Consider the following 20,895-nt stretch of genomic DNA (forward strand, 5'->3'; position numbering starts at 1 on the left):
GTGAGATCTTTGGTTCTGGGAACATCTCAACAGATGGGTGTAGTTCAATCACAAACAAGAGAAAGCCTGCAGTTTCTGGAAGTCTAAGCAACACATCCAAGAGGAGTGGAGTTATTCTCTTTAGTTCAAGAGCCTGATGGTTGAGGGGTAGTATCTGTTCTTGAACCTGGTGGTGAGAGTTCTGAGGCTCTTGTGCCTTTTACCTAATAGCAGCATCAAGAAAAGAGCATGGCCTGGGTGGTGAGGATCTCTGATGAAGGATATAGCTTTCCTATGACAGCTTTTCATGTAGTAGTGCTCAGTGATTGGGAGGGCTTTACCTGCGATGTACTGGGCTGAATCCACTACCGTTTGTACAATTTTACGCTCAAAGGCATTGGTGTTCTCATACCAGGCTATAATGCAGCCACTCCTTAGGAAGACTCCCGAGACTCTGCAGACTCCGAAGGAAGTAGAGGTGCTGTTGTGCTTTCTTTGCAATTACATTTATATGATGGATCCAGAACAGGTACTCTGAGATAGTGACACCCAGGAATTTAAATAGAATTGAGCAGCACAGTAGCCAAGCAGTAAGTGTAACACTTTATAGCATCAACTTTAAGAGGGCTCTATCTCCACCGCCTTCTGTAAGGAGTTTCGTAAATTCACCCTGTGACCTCCGGGTGCTCCAGTTCCTCCCACTTCTAAAGACGTACAAGTTAGGTTAGTAAGTTGTGGGCATGCTATGTTGGCACTGGAAGCACGAGGACACTTGTGGGCTTTCGCCAACACAAGCCTCAGACTGCATGAGTTGTTGTTATAAAACAACGCACTTCCCTGTATGTTTTGATGTACTTGTGGCAAATAAAGCTAATCTTTCTTTCCTTTGAATGCGAGTTCAGGCAACAGCATCTCATCTTCCCTCCAAGCACACTGCAAAGTGCACCACTCAGTACTGAAATCAACAATTTCAGACAGCCCGTCTTTCCAGTTTAACTCTTAGCTGGTCAAATCTGATGAAAAGCCATTAACCTGCAAAGTAAACTTCACTTGACTTTCTCCATGGAAGGTGCCTGAACTGCTAAGTATTTCCAGTACTTTGTTTTATTTTAGGTTTCTACCATCTGCAGGTTTTTTTTGTATCTTACCATAATACTGTAAGACATAGGAACAGAATTAATCTACTCAACCCATTGAGCTTGCTCCATTCTTTGTAGCTTGGCTGATTTATTATTAGCATACCATTGATGCAAACAATACAGTTCACTGTACATTTCAATATACCAGTGACCACTAAAGCAAATCTTCATCTGGGCAAATGTTCTCATGGGAGGCAAATGTTTAATAAGTGATTCACACGTGAACTTGAACTCTTCCAAACTGGACAAGCACACCAAGCACAGAGTCATGACCCATTTTCTCCAGTGTTAGTTGATGGTTTATTAGATTTCAACTTGTAACCAGTACCCATATCCTTCATCATACCCTCTTGACCAGAACGTGACATATAAATTACCAAACTCAACCACACACAACAGAGCTGTTCAGAGATGCTGTACAATAATATCATTACTCTGAGGGAAAAATAGCTTTATTATCTTAACAAACTTCATTTCTTCCTCTTAAAAAGTGCTTTTGTAAAATTATAAATCTAGGCAAAATTAAATAAACAGTTTTGCCACGTCCTTAAGAGGCTCAAGCCACTGACGAGACCATGTCATCTGTGGCCATAATTCTGCAGATGCACCTACCTCGTTACAGTCAAGTTCATTCATATAAACCATTATTGTGTTGCAGTGCATCAGAAGGGAGACTTTGCCAGCAAATAAATAAATTCCATTTATATCTATGTTCTTTTTTCTCTCTTAATGTAGATCTGCTAAAAGCACAAAATGACTTTTAGCAAAAAAAAACAGCTTTCCAGAGGACCTAAATGATCCAAGAAAAACATTTTGCATTGTAAAACTTCAAGTTCCTTTCAAAATAAAATAATCTAATCTCACTTTACATTATTTGTTCACAGCGGCTACGTCACAGGGGTAAATGTCAAAATAATATTTAAAGTGAACTGAAGTAAAACTGAAGATAAAAAAGCAAATCACGATGAACAATCAATGGTGCCGCTGTCTCTACCAACCCAGCAACGATCCCGAGGAGAGTTGGTCGTGTGCGCTAATCTCCAGTATTTTCCAAGACTTTGTGCTTTTCTTTCCGAGGTTCAGTAATGGGGAGGGTGGCTGTACGGGTTCGATGGCTGCTGTGGCTGATTACCTGGCAGAGAACAAACAACGAGCAAGCTTCACAGTTAGGTAACATTTGGAATCCGGCTTAATTCTGAATAAAGAGATTGACTGATAAGGGGGTTACACAAGAGGATGGAAGTGCAAAAATCAACAGCCATAATTGAATAGTGGAGCTGATTCAGTATGCTAAATGGCTGAATAATGCTCTGATATAGAGACATAGAATCACGGAAGAGTACAGCACAGAAGCAGGCCCTTCTGCCATCTAGTCCATGCCGAACCATTTAAACTGCCTAGTCCCATCGACCTGCACCCAGACCATAGCCCTCCCATCCATGTACCTATCCACACATCTCTTAAACATTGAAATCGAGCTCACATGCACCACTTGCACTGGCAGCTTGTTCTGCACTCTCACAACCCTCTGAGGAAAGTGGTATTCACTCAAGTTCCTCTTAAACATTTCACCTTTCACACATGACCTCCAGATGTAGTTCCGCCCAACTTCAGTGGATAAAGATTATTTTTTGTATAACACTATCAAATCTCCCCTCCATCTTATGGTCTTATGGTTCTTGGAAGCAACCTAGGGGTAGTCCATAGGTTAAATATTGGCAACACCCACAGATTGCTGGTGGAACGCAGCAGGCCAGGCAGCATCTATAGAAAGAAGTACAGTCGACGTTTCGGGCTGAGACCCTTTGTCAGGACTAACTGAAAGAAAACACAGTAAGAGATTTGAAAGTGGAAGCAGGAGGGGAAGATCCGAAATGACAGGAGAAGACAGGATGGGGAGGGATAAAGCTAAGAGCTGGAAAGTTGTTTGGCAAAAGGGATACAGAGCTGGAGATGGGGGAGATCATGGGACCCTCCCCCGCCTGTCTTTTTTTTTACAGTCAATCATAAGTGGTTTTCTATAAATCAGAAATGCATAGAGTCACTTGACTCAGAAGCCATACCTCCAGAGCAATTAACTATGTTTATTAACACCAACTAACACAAATATTTATTATTGTCTTCTGCTGTTTAGTTACAATGGATGACGGAGATGACTGGCAAAGAAGACTGTGGGATATAGATCAGTCGTTGACGCGGGTGAAGAAATGGGAGAATGAGTTTAGCCCAGGTAGATGGGAGGTGCTGCATCTTGGTAGGTTAAACGTAAACAGACAGTACACTGTTCAGGGCAAGACCCTTTAAAAGTGTTGATAATAAGAGGAATTTTGGGGTTCAAGTTCATAGCTCCCTGCAAGTGGCTGCATATATTGATGGGGGAGCTGAGAGGGCATATGGCATGCTTACCTTCATTAGCTGAGGCAGGAAGTTATGTTGCAGCTTTATAAAACTCTAGTTAGGCCGCATCTGCAGTATTGCATACAGTTCTGGTCACTCCATTATAGGAAGGATGTCAAGGCTTTGGAGAGGGTGCAGAATGGTAATACCAGCATGCTGCCCAGATTAGAGGGCATATGCTATAATGAGAGGCTGGAAGTAGATCAGGCAGCATCTACGGAAAAGCTAACGTTTCAGGCCAAGCCCCTTCATCAAGACTGCAACCTGGCTGTAGCCAAGTGAAGGAGAAAGTGGGTGGGTAGGTGAGGGGAATGAAGTAAGATATCTGGCAAGTGATAGGTGAAGAAGTAAAAGGCTGAAGAAGAAGGAATCTGATAAGATTGGCCAGTAGATCGTGGAAGAAAGAGAAGGAGGAAAAACACCAGAGGGAAGTGATGGGTGCATGAAGAGAAGATATAACAGGGGAACCAGAATGGAGAATGGAAAAGCAGAGAGTAGGGGGAAGAGGGGAGAAATTACCATTAACTAAAGATATCCGTCAGGTTAGAGTCTACCCAGATGGAATATGAGGTGTCACTCCTCCAATCTAAGAGGGGCCTCATTATGACAGTAGAAGAGGCCATGTTGGAATGGGAGATCAGCATTGATGTCGACAGATATACTGTACACAGTTCTTGTTCCATATTGCTACATTCACTTCGTTATGAAGAAGTGCACGAGTCGGCTTTGTATTAAGCAAAATCATCAAGCATTTAAGTTCAAATCTGAATGCAGTACTTACTGGAGAGTTGCTTCTGCAGCTGTCTAACCAATGCTGCTGTCTGCTGTTGTTGCTGGGTCTGTTGCATGCCCTGTCTTGAAAACTTGGGGGAGAAAGAAACATAATTAATACTTATTGTTCCAGGTACCTGCATTGTTATGTCTTCAGGATGTAAGTTCTGCCTATATATGAGAAAAAGTAAAAAAAGTTCATTGTCCAAAGCAGATAACCCATAATACCATGTTTTTCCCCCTAAAGTTCTTTCATAAAGTAGCACATGACTGTTCTCAGTGACCTCCAGTACCTAATAAAGTGGCAACTGAGTGTATGTCTGTGGTCTTTTGCTGATGTAGCCCATCCACTTCATGGTTCGATGTGCTGTATGTTCAGAGATGCACACCACCATTGTAATATGTGGTTATTTGAGTGACTGTCACCTTCCTGTCAGCTTGAACCGGCCTGCCCATTCTCCCTTGACCTCCTTCATTAACAAGGCATTTTTGCCCACAGAACTGACACTCACTGCATGTTTTATTTGTTGTTTTTCCACAACCATTCACAAAAACTCTAGAGACCATTGTAAATGAAAATCCCAGAAGAGCAGCATTTTTTGAAATACTCGAATCACCCCGTCTGGCACCAACAATCGTTCAACTGTCAAAGTCACTTAGACCACATTTCTTTCCCATTCTGATGTTTGCTCTGAACAACAACTGAACCCTTTGACCATGTCTAAATGCTTTTATGCATTGAGTTGCTGCCACATGATTGTCTGATTAGATACTTGCTTTAATGAGCCGGTGTGCAGGTGTACCTAATAAAGTGGCCACTGAGTGTAGAATCATAGAAATACACAGTATAGAAACAGACCCCTGTGACCAACCTCAACCATGCTGCCCCCTATGCCTATTCCTGTTAATCTCATTTGCCTGTCCATCTCTTTCCTTCTCTTTCCTATCTCAGTATCTGTCCAAAAGGCTGTCAGTGGATCTGCCTCTACCATCTCCCATTGAAGCTTTTTCTAGATATTCACCATCCCCTGTGTGAAACCTTACTCTTCAGATCTTGCCAACTTTCTCCCATCTCACATTAAACTGTGCCCTCCAGTTCTAGAATGTTAATTCATGGGAATACCCTATCCATGCCCTCATAGTATTAAAATCTTTCTAAGACACCCCTCAGCTTTCTCCAGCAAGAATAAACCCAGCCTATTCTTGTTAGTTAGTCCCGATGAAGGGTCTCGGCCCGAAACGTCAACAGCACTTCTCCATATAGATGCTGCCTGACCTGCTGCGGTCCACCAGCATTTTGTGTGTGTTGCTTGAATTTCCAGCATCTGCAGATTTCTTCGTGCCAGCCTATTCAATCTCTCCTCCAATCCTCCATTCAGGGCAACAACCTGGTGAATTCCCTCTTCTTGTTCTTTTTAAACCTGTCACCACTGGGACACAGGCCACCAACAGTAGCTTGCCAGAATCCTCTGGCCTAGGCCAGTCTTTCAAACCAAGGTGTAGCCTATCTATATTGATTCTAGGCAAAGATCTGTCCTTTCCCTGAGATGAGGTCTTTGGATCTTCTTTTGGTGTTTCTTTGGCAGTAGGATTTTACGGGATGGGGTTGCTAGTCCCATGCCCAAACCTCCTATTGCATCTGGCCTTGGGACCATCCATGGTGGAGTTTTAATTTCCTCTATACTCTCATTATTGCTGTGACCTCCTTCTTGTAGGGTGATGACCAGACAGGCCCACAGTAAACCAAGTGTGATTGAACTATGCTATGTAAAACTGCACAATTCTTATGCTCAACATCCTGGCCTATTAACATACTCAATGCCTTTTCCACTACCCTTTCCACCTGCCCTTCCACTTCCAGCAAGTTATGGACATGCATACCAATGTCTCTCTACATATCAATGCTCTTAAGGGCACTGCCATTTACTCTATATGTCCCACCAGAACTAAACTTCCTAAATTGCTTTACCTTATACTAACAATTCTTCCATAAGACTACAGACCATAAGACACAGAACTAGAATTAGGCCATTCAGCCCATTGAGTCTGCATTGCCATTCCATCATGGCTGATTTATTATTCCTCTCAAACCAGTTCTCCTGCCTTCCTGTACCTTTTGATGACCTGACTAATCAAGAATCTATCAGCCTCACTTCAAATATAGCCAATGACTTGTCCTCCACAGTCAGGGTTGGCAATGAACTCCACAGGTTCACTACAATCTGGCTAAAGAAATTAATCCTCATCTCTGCTCTAAAACATTTTCCTTCAAAGACCTTGGGGGAAGTTGGTGTAGAAATAGCAGGGGCTCTGACAGAAGTATTTCAAATGTCATTAGAAATGGGGGTGGTGCCGGAGGATTGGCGTATTGCTCATGTGGTTCCATTGTTTAAAAAGGGTTCTAAGAGTAAACCTAGCAATTATTGGCCCGTAAGTTTGACGTCAGTAGTGGGTAAATTAATGGAAAGTATTCTTAGAGATGGTATATATAATTATCTGGATAGACAAGGTCTGATTAGGAACAGTCAACATGGATTTGTGTGTGGAAGGTCATATTTAACAAATCCTATTGAAATTTTTGAAGAGGTTACTATGAAAGTTAATGAGGGTAAAGCAGTGGATGTTGTCTATATGGACTTCAGTAAGGCCTTTGACAAGGTTCCACATGGAAGGTTAGTGAGGAAGGATCAATCGATAGGTATTAATATTGAAGTAGTAAAATGGATTCAACAGTGGCTGGATCAGAGAGTAGTGGTGGATAACTGTCAGGTTGGAGACTGGTGACTAGTGGTGTGCCTCAGGGATCCGTACTGGGTCCAATGTTGTTTGTCATATACATTAATGGTCTGGATGATGGGCTGGTAAATTGGAGCAGTAAGTATGCAGATGATACTAAGATAGGTGGCGTTGTGGATAATGAAGTAAGTTTTCAAAGCTTGCAGAGAGATTTAGGCCAGTTAGAAGAGTAGGCTGAAAGATGGCAGATGGAGTTTAATGCTGATAAGTGTGAGGTGCTACATTTTAGTAGGAATAATCAAAATAGGACATACATGGTAAATTGTAGGGCATTGAAGAATGCAGTAGAAAAGAGTGATCTAGGAATAATGGTGCATAGTTCCCTGAAGGTGGAATCTCATGCAGATAGGGTGGTGAAGAAAGCTTTTGGTATGCTGGCCTTTATAAATCAGAGCATTGAGTATAGGAGTTGAGATGTAATGTTAAAATTGTACAAGGCATTGATGAGGCCAAATTTGGAGAATTGTGTACTTATAGGAAGGATGTCAACAAAATAGAGAGAGTACAGAGGAGATTTACTAGAATGTTACCTGGGTTTCAGCATCTAGGTTACAGAGAAAGGTTGAACAAGTTAGGACTTTATTCTTTGGAGTGTAGAAGGTTGAGGGGGGACTTGATAGAGGTATTTAAAATTATGAGGGGGATAGATAAAGTTGACATGGATAGGCTTTTTCCATTGAGAATAGGGGAGATTCAAACAAGAGGACCTGAGTTGAGAGTTAAGGAGCAAAAATTTAGGGGTAACATGAGGGGAACTTCTTTACTCAGAGAGTGTTAGCTGTGTGAAATGAGCTTCCAGTAGAAGTGGTAGAGGCAGGTTCGATGTTGTCATTTTAAAAAAAAATTGGATAGGTGTCTGGACAGGAAAGGAATGGAGAGTTATGGGCTGAGTGCAGGTAGGTGGGACTAGGTGAGAGTAAGCGTTTGGCATGGACTAGAAGTGCTGAGATGGCCTGTTTCTGGGCTGTAATTGTTATATGGTTATATTCTGAGTCTATGCCTTCTAACCTGGACTTGTCCACTATAGGAAACATCCTCTCCATCTTGGCTGTTCAATTTCCAATAGGTTTTGATAAGATTCTCACTCATTCTTCTAAACTCCAGTGGCAGATCCATCAAATTCTGCTCATATGTCAACCCTTTCATTCCTGGGATAATTCTTGTGAAACTCCTCTGGACCCTTTCCAATGCCAGCACATACTTTCTTAGATAAGGGGCCCAAAACTACTCACAATACTGACTAATGCCTTATAAAACTATAGCACGACATACTTGTTTTTATATTCTGGTCCTCTGAAAGTGAATACCAACATTATATTTGACTTCCTTAACACCGACTCAACCTGCAAGCTAATCTTTACGGAATCCTGCTCAATGACTCGCCAGATCATCTGTACCTCTGATTTCTGAATTTGCTGTCCATTTAGAAAATAGTCAACAATTTATTCCTTTATCAAAGTGCATGAGCATATACCTCATCACACAGTATTCCATCTGCCACTACTTTGCCCATTTTCCTAATGCATCTAAGTGCTTTTGCGGATTTCCTGGTTCCTCATTACCTGCCCCTCCACCTCTTCTTGTATCATCTGCAAACTTGGCCATGAAACTAATTCCGTCATCCATCTCCACTATATTTGTTTCCATGATGAGGTTTTCCATTCCTGAACATCTAGAACACCTGTCCTCACTCCATCGCTCCAGCATCCACCCCCCCCCCCAACCTGATACAGGGATAATGTTCCTAATGCCCTCACCTAGCGCACCACAAGCCTCCCCATCCAACATATAATTTTCTGCAACTTCAACCCCTCTGAAACGGGATTCAAACACCAGGCACTCTCCTCTCCCATGCGTGCTCTGTAGGGATTGCTCTCTCTGTTAGTCCCTTGTCCTCTTGCTATCCCCACTGATTCCCACCCCTCCACACACTTATCCCTGCACCAGTCTCATATGTTATACATCTCCTGCCTCACTGCAATTCAGTGCCATAAAACCTCCTTGCAGCTGAGAGGCCACTTCGCTTATGAGTCCAGAAGACTATAAGAGCATACGACATAGGAGCAGACTTAGGCCATTTGGCCTATTGAGTTTGATCTGCCATTCTATCATGCCTTATTTATTATCCCTCTCAACCCCATTCCCCTGCTTCTTCCAATAACTTTGACACTCTTATTACTTAATTGATTACAGCTCAGCATTCAACACAATCATATCATCAGTTCTGATCAACAAGCTCTAAAAACTGGGCCTCTGTACCTCCCTCTGCAATTGGATCCTTGACTTCCTCACTGGGAGATCACAGTCTGTGTGGATTGGAAATAACATCTCCTCACTGTCTATAAGCAATGATACACCCCAAGGATGCATGCTGAGTCCACTGCTCTACTCTCCCTATACCCATGACTGCATGGTTAGGCACAGCTCAAATGCCATGTATAAATTTGTTGATGCCCTAACTACTACTGGTAGAATTTCCATTGGAGACAAGGAGTGCATAGGAGCAAGATAGATCAGCCAGGGATCGCCCACATCTACAACCTTGCACTCAACGTCAGTAAGACCATGGAATTTAATTTGGATTTCAGGAAGGGGAAGTTGAGAGAACTCACACCAGTATCCATCAAGGAATCAACAGTGGAAAGGGAGACATGTTTCAAGTTCCTGGGTGTCAACATCTCTAAGGTTCTATCCGGGGCCCAACATATTGATGGGATTACAAAGAAAGCACGACAGGAACTATACTTCATTAGCAAATTGAGGAGAATTGTAATGTCACCAAAGACACTTCCAAATTTTCTACAGATGTACTGTGGACCAGTTGCATCACCTTCTGGAACCCTCTCCAATGCCAGCAAATCCTATCTTAGATAAGTGACCCAAAACTGCTCACAATATTTCAAGTGGGCAATAAAACACCAGCACTGCATCCTTGCATTGTTCTAGTCCTTTCAAAATGAATGGAACTCAGTGCATAAAAGCTTGCAGACATGGTCAAGAGGTTCAGTTGTTGCTTAAACCAGGCATCAGAACGGGGGAGAAATCTATGTCAGCCACTTTGATTATGGAATGATTGGTGCCAGATGGGGTGATTTGAGTAGCTTAGAAACTACTGATCTCCTGGGATTTTCATGCACAAAGGTCTCTAGAGAACTGTGCGAAAAAATATCCAGTTAGCAGCAGTTTGGTGGGTGAAAACACCTTGTTAATGAGAAAGGTCAGAGGAGACTGGCCAGACTGGTTCAAGCTGACAGGGAAGTGACAGTATCTCAAATAACCACTTGTTACAACAGTGGTGTGCAGAACAGCATCTCTAAACACACAACATTCTTAACGTGTTTAGCGTTAGGAGGGATGATGCCGCCTAACGGCGACTCCTTTGCTTGCATCATAGGAAACAACTCTATTTCTACCTTTAATATCTTTATTTTTACCTTTCAGGGTTCTTTTGAAGACCCTGACCTGGAGATAAACACGAACTTCAGTTATTTGCGGGAATGGGGCCCGTTCTCGAGGTTCCATGACTGGGTGCTATTCGATATGCTAAGGGTTTGGCCTGAAAATGTCGATCATGTTCGGAAGCCTCAGATCTCGGGGCTCTGGAGATGGGTGGATCGAGGGTCGGTGTCACGGCAAGAGACCCGTGTCGTCGGGGAGCCTGGAAAACCTTTTGCTTTGGGCTCGAACACCTGAGGTCTTTGCGATCGTTGGACACAGAGTTCAAAAAAAGCGATGAATCGGATTTTTAAGATCATAAAACAGCAGGTTTTTGCTAAGCCTCCCGCTTGCTGTGAAAATGGGGGACATCTCCCTCTGCCTTACCAGTGAGAGAGAGAACCAATGATTTGTCGAATTTCGGATGAAATGTGAAGCTTTTGGGGTAACTTTGGTCTGTGTCTTTGCTATCACTTAGCTTGTGCTTGTGCTCGGTGATGGTACCGATGAGTGTTTTTTTGCTGGTGGGAGGAGGGGGGATCATTGCTTGCTGCAACTTACGCACGGGGGGGAGCTGGGGGGACTTTGGGTTCTCATGTTTAACCGTCATTCATTCTTTGGGGCACTCCTCTGTTTTTGTGGATGTTTGTGAAGAAAAAGCATTTCAGGATGTATATTGTATACATTTCTCTGACATTGAATTTGATCTTTGAACCTTAAAGTGGATGGACTACAGCCATGGAAGACTATGAACATACACTCAGTAGCCACATTATTAGGCACAGTGGGGTACATTCTAAGATATATTGACCACTGACTGTATTTTATTATTTCTGAGAATAATTGACAATATGCAGGGATAAGAACCTGTCTACTCAACTGTGCTCCGTTAAACAGGAAGTTAGTTAGCAATACAAAGACAAAAGCAATATTAACAGAGTTGTGTTGCAGCTGTCAATTCTGGCAGCGAGTTTAATGAGTAACTATATCGCAACCAGGAGTTGTTTTTACAAAATATTGTTTTGTCAAGTTACTGTGTGGTTTGTATTTGCTCAATGTCAACATGTGGATATAAGCTTATCTTTTGTGTCTAATTGCTTGTCTTTGCACTGGCTCTGGTTTTTCACTTTGTGTTGCAAGTGTCTCATTTGGGATCATGGGGATTGTTAAGCTCTCTTTTTGTATTTATCACTTTTATTCAATTTGGAATAATTTAATTGGCATTTTATTTTCAGTGTCTGGAATTCCTATGCACTCGGGGGGCAAGCCAATCTCTTTCTGTGAGGTCGTTGTGGTTCCTCGTCGGGTGAAACTCGTTCAGTGTATCGTCAGTGATTTCTGTTATTAAGATTTTGTAGTTTACCTGGGCTGCTGTTAGTTTCCCTAGTTAATTTACATAATAAATGTTTAGTTTGTTTGAATTGCCAAAGTCTCTGTGATTCCTGCACTGGAGTTTGCTAGTGATTCTCACAAACTAATCCATACATGAAGCAGTGTTCTGAGACACAAGGTGAGGGTGAACATTTGGATTTTATGGAACAGAATCACTGACTTGATATGACATTACTTTGTTGTACTGAACAGTGCAAGGACATTAACTACTATAAAATAAATAAACAGTAGAATGTAAAAAGTCGGGGACCATTCAGAAATCTGGTGCAGGCTGGGAGGAATCTGTTTCTGAATCTTTGAACACAATTCTTCAGGCTCCTGTACCTCCCATGCTGAGGGTGGTAATGCAAATGTCCTGGATGGTGAGGGTCCTTGGTGATGGATGCCACCTTCTCGTGGCATCACCTCTTGAAGATGTCCTCGATGGTGGCGATGTTTGTGCCTGTGATGGAGCTGGCTGAGTCTACAACTCCCTGCAGCCTCTTGAGATCCTGAACACTGGAGTCTCTATACCTGGCTGTGATGCAGCCACTCAGAATGCCCTTCACTGTGCATCTGCAGAAACCTGTAAGAATCCCCTATCAGCTTGCAGTGACTCTAAACACAAAGGCAATCACTGCTTTGCTCCATGGATTTGCAGAATAATAACCGTGGAGGAAGTTAGATTCTGCCAGAAGATTCTGGCTCCACTTTTCCTAACAGAACTTTGTCCAAATGCACAAAATCCACATTACTGTATTAAATATACTATGCTGAAGGGAACATTGATGTCATCAGCAGGATAAGCCCTTACATGCCAAAGGCCAAAAACACTGCACTGCCAAAGAGGATCTGATTGTCGGATATTTCTCGCAACCTCAATCCTTGCTCTGACACTGAACAGCTTGTCAAACTTTTACACTGGAAACCTTGCATGTTACAGATGTCACATGATTGTTTTAGTTCAGGTTAGAGATAACTAAGTACAATTTTGACTCACGTTTACAAACACAAGAGACAGGAATTGGAATTGGAATTGGTTTATCGTTCTCACACGTACCAAGCTCTGTCGTGGACACAACCCTCCCCACCATCCAGGCCGCCTTTAGAGACGATGCCTCAAGAAAAAAAGCATCCATCACAGAGGATCGTCATCAACTGAGACACGCCCTTTTCTTGTACTGCCATCAGGGAGGAGATACAGCATCTTCAGTAATTCAGAAACAGCTCTTTCCCCTTACCATCAGATTTCCCAGCTCATGAAAAATGCTTCATTATTCCTTTGTTTTGAAATGTTTATTTATTCTGTAATTTATAGTCACTTTTAAGTCTTTGCTCTGTACTGCTGCTGTACAACAACAAATATCACAACAGGTAAGACAGGGACAGTAAACTTAATCCTGAGTACTTCAAGATAATAGAATAGAATATAGTGTTGTTGTGACAGAGAAACTACAGGCTGGCAAATAAAACACAAGGGGTCACGATGAGGTAGATTGGGAGATTAAGGGTTCAGAACAGAATCACTATCAGAATCAGGTCTTTTATCACTGACAAATGTCATGAAATTTATTGTTTTGTAGCACCAGTACAGTGCAACAATTTGCAATACAAAATGCATAAGATAAATACATAAGCAGTGCCAAAAAAGGGCAACATAGTGAGCCACACACACAAAATGCCGGATGAGCTCAGCAGGTCAGGCAGCAAATATGAAAATCAATAAATAGTCCAAGTTTTGGGGCAAGACCTGACGAGCTCCCCCAGCATTTGAGTGTGTTGCTTTGGATTTTCGGCATCTGCGGAATCCCTTGTGTTTACAACATAGTGAGGTCATGTTCATGGACCATTCAGAAATTTGAAATCAGTCAAAACTGTTCCTAAAACACTGAGTAAGGGTCTTCAGGCTCCTCAGTGCATTGATATGAGGAAATGATCTGTATGGATAGTGAGCAAAACACAGTTTTTAACTGTACGTTAGTACTTGTGACAATAATAGACCAACTTACCAATCTGTGTGCAGCTGAATGACTCGGCCTCCACAGCCAAATGTGGCAATGAATTCCACAGATTCACCACTCTCTGGCTAAAAATATTCCTCCTCATCTCTGTTCTAATCTGAGTCTGTGCTCTCTGGTGTTAGAGTCTCTCACAAAGGGAAAATTCTTTCCACATCCGTTCTATCTAGGGTTTTCAATGTTCATTCAATTTCAACGAGATTCCCATTCATTCTTCTAAACTCCAGTGGGTACAGGCCCAGAGCCATCAAGTGCTCCTCATAAATAAAATCTTTCATTCCTGGAATCATTCTCGTAAAACTCCACTGGGCCCTCTCCAAAGACAGCATATCCTTTCTTAGATATGGGTCCCAAAACTGCTGACAATCAGAATCAGATTTAATATCACCGGCATATGTCATGAAATTTGCTATATGGTAGCAGTACATTGTAACACATAATAATAAAACTGTGAATTACAGTAAGTAATAAAATATTAATTACAATATTACAATAAACATAAAATTAAACAAGTAGTGAGGTAGTGTTCATGGGTTCAAAGTCTATTCAGAAATTGGATGGCAGAGGGGAAGAAGCTGTTCCTGAATCATTGAGTGTGTGCCGTTAGGCTCTTAAGCTTTCTTCTTGATGGTAGCAATGAGAAGAGGGCATGTCCTGGGTGATGGGGCTCCTTAATGATGGATGCTGCCTTTTTGAGGCATCACTCCTTGAAGATCCTCCAGAAGCAGTCTGACCAATGCCTGATAAACCCTCAGCATGGGAGCACAGTGATTAGTGTAACACATTACATTGCAAGCTATAAGATTGACGTTCAGTTCCTACCACCGTCCACAAGGAGGTTGTATATTGATGAATTTCACTGTATGTTTCCATGTAACAAATAAATATTAATATTAATCTTTAATCTTTAACATTTATATTCTAGTCCTCTAGAAATGATTGCTAACCACCAACTCAGCTTGTATGTTGAAACACTGTATGTTTCAATGTCCATGTAACAAATAGATATTAATATTAATATTATTCTTTAATTTTTAACATTTATATTCTAGTCCTCTAGAAATGAATGCTAACCACCAACTCAGCCTGTGAGTATACAGTAAGTTAATCAACATGATGAGCAGTGAAGGGTGGGGAAACCAGACACAAATTATAAATATTTGTGCCATGTTCCTCAATACCATTGATATTTCACATCACGCTATTAAAGGTAACACCTCATTTGTGTAGAATTTACTGACATACAATAGAATACATTCATCGAGTGCAATTCCCTCAAAGATATTTGCACAGGAAAATGCACAACAGGGAAACAAATATACATTGTGTAGTATTAGCTGTCAATACGATCTCTCACCTTTGTCATAAAAATTTAGTCAGGTCAAGGTTTAGTAAAAAAGACTTAAAGACAGAACACAGAATATTACAGCACAGTACAGGCTCTTTGAACTACGATGTTATGCTGACATGTTAACCTACTCCAAGATTCATCTACCTCTTCCCTCCAACAAAAATCTCCATTTTTCTATTATCCATGCACCTCTCTAAGAGCCTCTTAAATTCCCCTAATTTATCTGCCTCTACCATCACCTCTGCCATGGCATTCCATGCACTCACCACTGTCTGTGTGAAGAACATTCCTCTAACATCTCCCCCTATACTTTCCTTCAATCATCTTAAACTTATGACACCTTGTCTGCCTCTGGCTATCCACAGTCTATGTCTCTTATCATCTTGCACACCTCTGTCAATCTTTCATCCTCCTTTGCTTCAGATAGAAAAGCTCCAGAGCCTCTGCTCACTCAACCAAAACCCATGAGACATGGTGTTTCATACAGACAGAACCCTGGTAAATCTCCTTTGCACCCTCTCTAAAGCTTCTACATCCTTCCTATAGTGAAGTGACCAGAAATGGACACAATATTCCAAGTATGGTCTGTCCAGAGTTTAATTGGAGCTGTAACATTACCTCATAGCTCTTGAACTCAATCACCCAACTAATAAAGGCCAACACACCATGTACCTTGTGATCTACCCTATCAACTTATGAAATCTATGGATGTCGATCCCAAGATCCCTCTGTTCTTCCACACTGCTAAAAATCCTGCATTAACCCTGTATTTTGCATTCAAGTTTGACGTTCCAGCAAATTATAAGCTCCTCCCTCCCAAAAAAGTCTTATTAAAATATTTCTGCCCTCAAATCTGTAAATTGTACTGAAAAGAAGAACTATTTTGAGAACAGGAATTAGAGATTTCTTTGTAGAAATATTTAATTATCTGCTTGCTTACCAGTGCTTGCTGTGTCTGCACGGCTTGTATTCCTAGTGCCTGCTGACTCTGTTGTTGCTGCTGCATCTGTGAAACAGGCATGACCAGTTACTGTTGAATTCCAATGCCAGAGAGTCATAGAAGAACTAAACTCAGTGGTCACTTGATTAGATGTATCTGTACATCTGCTTGTTAATGCAATCTATCTAATCAGTTAATCATGAGGCTGCAACTCCATGCATAAAAGCATTCAGACATGGTCAAGAGGTTCCATTGTCATTTGGAGCAAAATCAGAATGGAGAAAAATGTGATCTAAGCGATTGTGATTGTGGAATATTTGTTGGTGCCAGATGGGGTGGTTTGAGGATCTCAGAAACTATTGATCTCCTGGGATTTTCACGTATAATAGTCTTGGGGGTTTTACAGAGAATGGTGCAAAAAGCAAAAAATATATATTCAGTGAGTGGCAGTTTTCTGTGGATGCCTTGTTATTGAGAGAGGTCAGAGAGAATGACCAAACTGGTTCAAGCTGACAGGAAGGCAACAATAATTCAAATAACCATGTGTTACAACCTTGAAGTGGATGGACTACAGCAGCAGAAGACCATGAATATACACCCAGTGGCCACTTTATAAGTATCATTTGCATTCTGTTCCTTCCTAAAAATGTCTGAAAATATGAGGACCAACATGTCATATTCTGTCTGGGCAGCCTCCAAACATTGATATTTCTACAGTCCAGTAATCTCCCCACTCCCCTCATTGTTTCTTTTCCTTCCTTCTCTCTTTTCCATTCCCCATTGTCTTCCTCTTCTGCATCCTCATTACCTGTCCATCACCTCCCTCTGGTGCTCCTCCTCCTATCCCCTTCTCTCATGCTCCACTGTCTTCAGCCCTTTATCTCTTCCACCTATCACCTTCCAGCTTCTTATGTCATCCCCATCTTCCCACTCACCTGCCAGCTTGTACTCCTCTCCCTTCTTCCCCCTTCATATTCTGGTTTCTGCCCCGTCCTTTCTGGTCCTGATGAAGGGTCTTGGCCCAAAACACGGACTCTTTATTTCTGTCCATACATGTTGCCTGACCTGCTGAGTTCCTCCAGCATTTTGAGTGTGATCTGCATTTTATCATCACTTTTTGCATGTTTTTCCACTAAGTACTTATGTTTTGAAATCATTATCTATGAATGTTCAAAGCTCAAAGTTCAAAATAAATTTATTTTCAAAGTACATATACAGTATGCCACTCTACACAGAATGTCACCATATACCATACATCATATATCTACCCAAGATCCATCTTCTTGCAAGCATTCAAAGTAAAACTATGAACTACATTAGAATCAATGAAAAACTACACACAGCCAAAAACTGACAATTAACCATGGTCCAAAAGAAGGCAAGTTGTACAAATACAAAAAAAAAACAAACATTCGTGGTCTTCTGCTGTGACCAATCAATGAGAGGCAGTGCGTAAATACAGCCACCTTTTCAATCAGCTCTGCAGTCAAAATTTAAAAGGCAGAGCTTCGCCATACTTTCTCAGAGTTAGGCTGTGACCAATCAAAGAGAAGGATTCATTAGAAAGGGCAAATAAAAATAATGTAAATGCAAAGGATTTAGAGTTACTATGGCTCACCAGGCTTTGGCGAGATCAGGTTTGGGTGAGATAAAGTATCCCCTAAGTTGCTTCCTCTTTGTTCATTTCTCATCTGTTAGGGCATACGAGTGTAGTGAGAATGGCTCCAGGTGAAGTGTTTTGTACAGTATGTGGGATATGACCAGAAGTCTATAAGACATAGGAGCAGAATTAGGCCATTTGGCCCATCGAGTCTTCTCCGCTTTTTTATCAAGGCTGATCAATTTTTCCTTTCAGCCCCAGTATCTTGCCCTCTCTCCAGATTCCTCCATATCCTGACCAATCAAATATACACAGAGACTTGGCCTCCATAGCAAAGAATTCCACAGATTCATGACTCTCTGGCTAAATAAATCCTTCCTTATCTCTATTCTAAAAGGATGACCCTCTATTCTGAGGCTGTGTCCCCTCATCTTAGACTCTCCCACCATAGGAAACATCCCCTCACCTTCTACCCTATCAAGGCCTTTTTTCAGAAACCTCCTGTGAACCCTCTACAATGTCAGCACATCCCTTTTAAGATAAGGGACCCAAAACTGCTCAAAATACTCCTGGTGAAGCCTCACCAGTGCTTTATAAAGTCTCAAGTTACATTTTTGCTTTTATATTCTAGTCCTCTTGAAATGAATGCTAAAATCGTATTTACTTTCCTCACCACAGACTTAATCTACAAATGAACCTTTATGGAATCCTGCACAAGCACTCCAAGTTCCATTTGTGGCTCAGATTTTTGTATTTTCTCTTCATTTAGAAAATAATCAACCCTTCATTTCTTCTGCCAAAGAGCATGACCACACACTTCCCGAAACTGTAATCCATCTCCCATTTCTTTGCAGACTCTCCTAATCTATCCAAGTTCTTCTGTAGCCTCTCCACTTCCTCAAAACTTCCTGCCCCTCCACCTATCTTTGTCTTCTCCACACACTTTGCAACAAGCCATCAATCCCATCATTCATATCATTAACATATAATGTAAAAAGAATTGGTCCCAACGCAAAGCCCTGTCGAACCACCACTATTCTCCAGTATCATTTTCCACTGGTCCGATATCTACTCTTTCCTCTCTTTTACACTTTATGTATCTGAAGAAACTTTTGGTAACCTCTTTAATATTATTGGCTAGCTTACTTTTGTATTCCATCTGTACCTTCTGAATTACTTTTTTAGTTGCCCTCTACTAGTTTTTAAAGGCTTCCAAACCTTTAACTTCCCACTAAACATTGCTCTCTCTTTGGGTTTTATGTTGGGATTGACCTCTTGTTAGTCATGGACGTGTCATCTTTCCTCTGTTCCTCTTTAAGAACAGATATGAGGAAGAATTTCTTTAGCAAGAGAGTGTTGAATCTGTGGATTGGAGCAGCAAAATGAATGGGCTAGATAATCCAATTCTGATCCTACTTCTACTGGTCTTATGGTCTTATAATATTGAATAAATAATACTGAGAATATGAGTTGTAGAGTCCCTAAAAGTGAATCCATAAGTTGTGTTCAGTGATCAGTTCAGTGTTGAGGTGAGTGAAATTTACAATGTCTCATTGCATGTAATAATAATAAACCAATATCTATAAAGAAAACACTGTTCTTGTATGTACATTTACCCTTGCTCTGTAATACTAAATGGTCATCATGTCCTTTGGCCATTCCCTATGGCCTTCATTGGCATCTGTCCCTTTTGCTTTAGAGGACTGCACTCTGCAAATCCTCTCTCCTTAAATTTTTCCTTAATGTCATCTTTTTCCAGCTTCATCATTTGTCAAAGTTTTCTGGTCAGTTGATATTTTTATGGCTCTATGTATCATTTTTACTGAGTGGGGGTACATGCAATCCTTGATGGATTGCACCAGTTGGATATCATAGGGACGCTAAGAATTGTAAACTGAAGTGTTCTGCTGGCAAATGAAAATGATGAACGCCCAACATAACTCAATGAATGGCCATCTTCCTCTCACAGAAGAAGTTTGCACACTTGTTGTGCCAGGAAAAGTTGAACTTCAGCAAGAAGAATTCCAAGGAGTTGTTTTTGCAGCAAGTGGAAAAATAAGAGAAATTTACATTGGAACTTTTCCTTTTCCAAATATTATCCCAGAGTAAGAAGGGAAACGTGGAGGTTTAATCCTCTTTGGAATTGGTGAAAGTGCAAGAAATTTGTTATTCCAATCTCACGGACTTCTTTGCTCTTGATTAGGGTAAAAGCTAACTACCAACAGTCACTTCGAAGGCAACTTAGCCCAGCTAATGTGTTAGGTTGTTGGACAGGTTCCTGCTTTAAACCCTTCCTAATTCTGCAATAGTTATGCAATGGGTATAACTAGCAATAGCTTAAAACAAATGGTAAAAATACATCAGCTAGTTGAAGTAAAATCTGAAATATGGGATCCAACAGCAGTAACTCTGGGACTGCCAACCACGCATAGAAACTCACTGAGTATCACATTGTGGAAACTTGTGTGCCAGATCTTCCTGGTTAGCAAAAGTTCCCTGGAATGGAAAGCTTATGGAAAATCAGCATGACTGTACAACTGTCAACTGCCCCAACATGAATATCACATCAGCAATCATGCTCAAGCAACCTTTCACTTTTCTGAATCTGTGATGTTATCAATCACACTTGGTGGTGGGGTGGATATACGTCCCTACCAAAGGAAGTGTAAGGTGCTCCTTCCCTCCGTTAGCCTGCAGGTCACCCTTGGGCAAAGTGTAGAGCCTATTTAGCGACACTTCCCCCATCCCCCATCAATCAGGTTCACGTGACGCTAAGGGAGGAGGTGGTGGACGGTAGTGTGTGGAGCTGGTGCATATCACAAGTCCTGGTTATGCAACCACTGACACCAGAAAATCTCTGAAGAGTATTGATAATGGCTGGGGTCACCCATCTTGTAAAGGCACTGCCCAGAAGAAGGCATAGCAAACCAGTTCTGTAGAAAAATTTCCCCAGAACAATCATGCTCACGGAAAGGCCATGATTGACCATGTCTTTAGACATGGCTCATAATGAATGAAAGAAAGCAGATAATATTAATATTCTTCATAATAGTTATAAACAATCCTAACAACAAACAATTTATGGTTACTTGACTGTT

At 41.4% G+C, this 20,895-nt stretch overlaps 1 protein-coding gene across 1 annotated transcript in view; it reads right to left on the bottom strand.

Annotated features, from left to right (window-relative positions):
• Nucleotides 1-1,276: 1,276 nt before the first annotated feature.
• The window catches only part of LOC132406765 (mediator of RNA polymerase II transcription subunit 12-like protein), a 689,991-nt gene continuing 670,372 nt past the window's right edge, over nucleotides 1,277-20,895 (bottom strand). Inside the window, exons 44-46 of the mRNA XM_059992729.1 lie at nucleotides 16,198-16,263; nucleotides 4,297-4,378; nucleotides 1,277-2,250 (exon numbers count right to left, since the gene is read on the bottom strand). Of these exons, the coding sequence (XP_059848712.1) occupies nucleotides 2,198-2,250; nucleotides 4,297-4,378; nucleotides 16,198-16,263 (201 nt within the window). The 3' untranslated portion in view covers nucleotides 1,277-2,197. The remainder of the gene's footprint in view (nucleotides 2,251-4,296; nucleotides 4,379-16,197; nucleotides 16,264-20,895) is intronic.

This window comes from Hypanus sabinus, chromosome 2 (assembly GCF_030144855.1).
Source record: "Hypanus sabinus isolate sHypSab1 chromosome 2, sHypSab1.hap1, whole genome shotgun sequence".
Taxonomy (NCBI): domain Eukaryota; kingdom Metazoa; phylum Chordata; class Chondrichthyes; order Myliobatiformes; family Dasyatidae; genus Hypanus; species Hypanus sabinus.